Source organism: Sinocyclocheilus grahami, unplaced genomic scaffold (genome assembly GCF_001515645.1).
Source record: "Sinocyclocheilus grahami isolate Dianchi unplaced genomic scaffold, SAMN03320097.WGS_v1.1 scaffold495.1, whole genome shotgun sequence".
Taxonomy (NCBI): Eukaryota; Metazoa; Chordata; class Actinopteri; order Cypriniformes; family Cyprinidae; genus Sinocyclocheilus; species Sinocyclocheilus grahami.
In genome coordinates, this window is record NW_015505674.1 from 1 (window position 1) to 4,397 (window position 4,397).

Genomic DNA, 4,397 nt, shown 5'->3' on the forward strand with positions numbered 1-4,397 from the left:
CCTTTTTTACTCACAATTTATACAATGTCCCAACTTTTTTGGAATCGGGTTTGTACATTTATTTAAGTATCTGCTCTACTGTAATAAAGATCTCATTGAATTACAAGCTATCATAATTCCATCATTGGACCACATTGCATATTGTTGCATATTGAGCACAAAAGCAGTCTTAAGTCGCTGGGGTATATTTGTAGCAATAACCAAAAATACATTGTATGGGTCAAAATTATCCATTTTTCTTTTATGCCAAAAATCATTAGGATATTAAGTAAAGATCATGTTCCATGATGATATTTTGTAATTTCCTATCATAAATACATCAAAACTTAATTTTTGATTAGTAAAATGCATTGCTAAGAACTTCATTTGGACAACTTTAAAAGCAATTTTCTCAATATTTCGATTTATTTATTTTTTGGTCACCTTTAGCACATAATGCAACACAGATTGCTAGAGTGAACAGATTTTACTAACAGAATCTCTGTGTAAAAATAACATTATGATGCTGCCATCTTTCTGAAGTCATTATTAACCACTTGTAATTTGACTCTGAATTTCAGGTGAAAATTGCCAATTTGACCCCTCTCTACAAAATACCGGATTACTCCGTAAATATTTATCCATGACATTTAATATTTTGGCTTTCATCACTATACATGTTTATCTTTCTTCAGAAAAAATATTAGCAAAATCTAAAATTTGGTTGAGTTGACAAAGAATGACCCACCTGTTGTGCGTGTTGGAGTAAAAGCAAAGCGCCAGGGTGGTCAGAACCGTTTCCATAGTGTTGGTCAGAGTCCGGCTGCAGCAGAACCAGGTGAACCATGAACACAGCTGACAGAAATACTGAGAAAACACAGCAGAACTGAGTCAAACCAGCACGAAAGCATTCTATTTAATGATTGTGTAATGTGTATCTGCATAATATCATAAAAGGAACAGTTCATCCAAAAGTGAAAATCTGCTGAAAATGTGTGCATCCTCAGGCCATCCCAGATGCAGATGAGTTTGTTTCTTCATCAGATTTGGAGAAATGTAGCATTGCATCAGTGTCATAATCCACAGCACTCCAGTCCATTAGTTAACATCTGGAGAAGACAAAAGCTGAAACTAATCCAGCATTAAGACGTTTTGAACGTCAAACCTTTCGAGCCCATATTGTTTTATACAATCAAAAAGTGTTCTGGTGTGAATCAGGAGAGAAATCTGCACAGATCAAGCAGCGTTTACAGTCAAAAAATAAATATGTGGCTGGATTTTAATGCGAGAGACGGAATGAAGGAAGCGTTATGGATTATGGACTCATATTTTAGTTAAAAAGTCTTAATGCTGGATGTGTTTCAGCTTTTGTCTTCTCCAGATGTTAACTGATGGACTGGAGTGCTGTGGATTATTGTGATGTTTTTATCAGCTGTTAGGACTCTCATTCTGACGGCACCCATTCACTGCAGAGCATCCATTGCTGAGACACTGATGCAGTGCTACATTTCTCCAAATCTGATGAAGAAACAAACTCATCCTAATCTGGGACGGTACATTCTTCAGCCGATTTTCATTTTTGGGTGAAGTATTCCTTTAAGATTGTCGTCTTACTGTCCATTTGGCCACATCTGGAGTTTTCCCACCGCAGGACGAGGTTGTACAGCATCACGTCTGCATACGCAGCCAGCAGCGCCTGGAAAATACGCGGCACAAACACCTGCAGGAACCGGTATTCATGTTAGAGAACAATCAGACCTGCTGTCTGGCCTATATAATGCACTGAAGTCTTACCAATAAATAAACTGTGTCATAATTCATCAGATGCAGGAGTTTGTACATCAGAGCGAAGAGGAGAGGATAGGAATATCCCCGGATGCCTTCCTTCCATTCCCACGTCTCATAGCCATAGGTGAGACATATGTTAAGGATCTCATTTGCACATTTTTCTCCAGAGTATAATACTCAAACTAAACAGCTCAGTGCATAAACGAGGATATCTGAAGACCATTCGATGGGGAATCTCCAGCGACTGCCAGTACTCATCCGGGACGAGGCTGGTCTGGAGCAGGACACAGTTGAGCAGGCGGAATACGACCGAGAACACCGTGATGCTGATGCCAAAGAATTCTGCAGAAATCACTTCGTTAGCACACATTTCTAATCTGTGCATGTATAGATAGTAGTGATTCATGTGTTTTAATGGCTGACGGCAAAATCATCAAAGCAAGGTGGCTGCTGATTAATATAATGGATGTTTTACTTTTCATATTTTGGTTCAAGTGTTTTGGTTAAATTCACCAAATTCGCATTAATAGCATATTCAATTCATTGCGAGATACACTGTCATCATTGCTAGCTACTTTTGAAATACAATTCAATGCAATAAATATATGATAAGTACAATTTAAATAAATATATTAAGAGAATTTAGGGGGAAAATTGAATTAATTCTCACGAAGATAATGTCAAAATGCTAAATAATAAAATAAATTAATTATAGTATTCATTACAGTCTTTTGATTAAAAGTAGGCTATTGCATTCAGTTCAAAAAACATTTATCATTAATTTAAATATTTTTTTAGCAGACTGAAATTAGAATTTTGGGGGTAAATCCACTTAATATTCATAATAATAATGTCACAATGCAAAAAAAAAAAGCCCTTAAAAAAAAAAATGCATTTATCTTCATATTTACAATTGTATTTATTGTCTCATGTCTATTGATTTTGGGTTAAATATGATCTAAACATGATGTTTGTGAGCAGCACTGTCTATTTCATAATTAATAATATAATTTAATAATGCAAAGAAAACTACACGAACTTGCTTAAGATCTTTACTTTTTTGATAACCTAATATTACCAGCGCTGGGGAAAGTTACTTTTAAAAGTAATGCATTACAATATTGCGTTACTCCCTAAAAAAGTAACTAATTACGTTACTTAGTTACTTTTTATGGAAAGTAATGCGTTACGTTACTTTTGAAATCTGGAGAGGGCTTGCTTGTTTATTTTTAAAATTAAAAAAGTTATATTTTTGGCAAATATAAAAGCCTCTTCACACCAAAAGTGAAATGAATGCGCCTCAGGCTGAAGGGAAAGTACAGTAGAATGCAGAAGAAGACATTTCAACACACTTCAGCAATAAACAGGCACAAATGTGTGTCTAGAGTAATTTGTGCTTATTAGTACACTTGAACTGCATAATCCAAGAATGGGATTAAATACATAAAGCATATTTGTGTTGTTTAACATTTAATTATTGCAGGTTTGCATCATATTCTGAGTTGCATTATTTTTAGTCATTTTGAGGAATACTGAATCTGTGTTTTTTGTTTTTTTTGTGTGTGAGTGAGATGAATTAATTGATGTGTTTCGTGATTCATGTAAATGGGTTCCGACACATCTTATTATAAATATATGTTGAAAGAAATGGGTTCATTGTACTGCACACTTTTCACACTAGTACTCAGTTATAATAAACGACTGAAAGCCTCAGGGTGAGTGAGGGAAATATTAATTACAAAATTAAGATATACCTGAGCTTATGACGTTCCTCGCTCATTTAAGTGAATAGCTGAAGTCTTTGGTCCATAATACATGCTGATATGCTGTAATGTACATACAGTAGGCTATTTGTGCAGTGTACTTCATTTATGTATACTTAAAATTCTGTAAACAGCAAGTATACAACAATGCTTGTTATTCTCGTGCACTTTGTCAATGGTGTTCCTAAAAGATCCTTAATAATTAACACTGCAAATAAACTCAAAGATTCTACACCATTCTATGCATTTATTTTTTTTTAATTATAACAATTAAAAATTAACACCAGAATCAAAAAAATTTATAAAACAAAATTATTGATTTAAAAACTAAATGATTAATTTAAGCTTGCATCCTCCTTTTAGAATCTGCAAGATGTTTATCATTTTAAAATAAAATAAATGGTGTGAAAAATACAATGATAAAAATTAGTTAACATTTACAAATAAAATGATTGAATCATGCTCGTATTATTTCAGAATCTGCAAGTTGTTTATTATTTAAAAAACAATAAATAAAGAATAAAAAATTATTTTGTTAAAATGAAAAGTTACAAATTATATATATATATATATACATACATATATGAAATGTAAAAATAATATTTACAAATAAAATGAATAAAGATTTTCTTTATTCCAGATCCAGATTTGAGACTCATTATCTCTTACATAAAATGCAAACATTCATGAATGCTTAAGAAGGCAACACAGTATATTAAGAAGCAAAGAGACTGAAACTTTTCAACAGTAATTGTTTTGAACAATTTTATATTTGCATGTACCTTTGACATTTTACACCACCAGATGTCACCACACACACACACACACACACACACTCACACACACACACACACACACACACACACA

The 4,397-nt window shown here is 33.3% G+C and overlaps 1 protein-coding gene across 1 annotated transcript; it reads right to left on the reverse strand.

Annotated features, from left to right (window-relative positions):
- Positions 1–394: 394 nt before the first annotated feature.
- LOC107554232 (GPI mannosyltransferase 3-like) lies at positions 395–2,397 on the reverse strand. The gene is made up of 3 exons (XM_016236686.1): positions 1,774–2,397; positions 1,594–1,699; positions 395–846 (listed from the first exon to the last, which is right to left on the reverse strand). Exons 1-3 carry the CDS (start codon positions 1,819–1,821, stop codon positions 683–685), a joined length of 318 nt encoding a protein of 105 aa, XP_016092172.1. The 5' UTR covers positions 1,822–2,397; the 3' UTR covers positions 395–682.
- Positions 2,398–4,397: the final 2,000 nt, after the last annotated feature.

Coding starts and splice junctions, on each gene's coding strand:
- LOC107554232 (XM_016236686.1), bottom strand. CDS start 1,821: ATGTACAAACTCCTGCATCTGATGAATTATGACACAGTTTATTTATTG. Junction 1,700..1,773: donor ATGACACAGTTTATTTATTG/GTAAGACTTCAG, acceptor CGGTTCCTGCAG/GTGTTTGTGCCGCGTATTTT. Junction 847..1,593: donor CAGATGTGGCCAAATGGACA/GTAAGACGACAA, acceptor GTGTTTTCTCAG/TATTTCTGTCAGCTGTGTTC.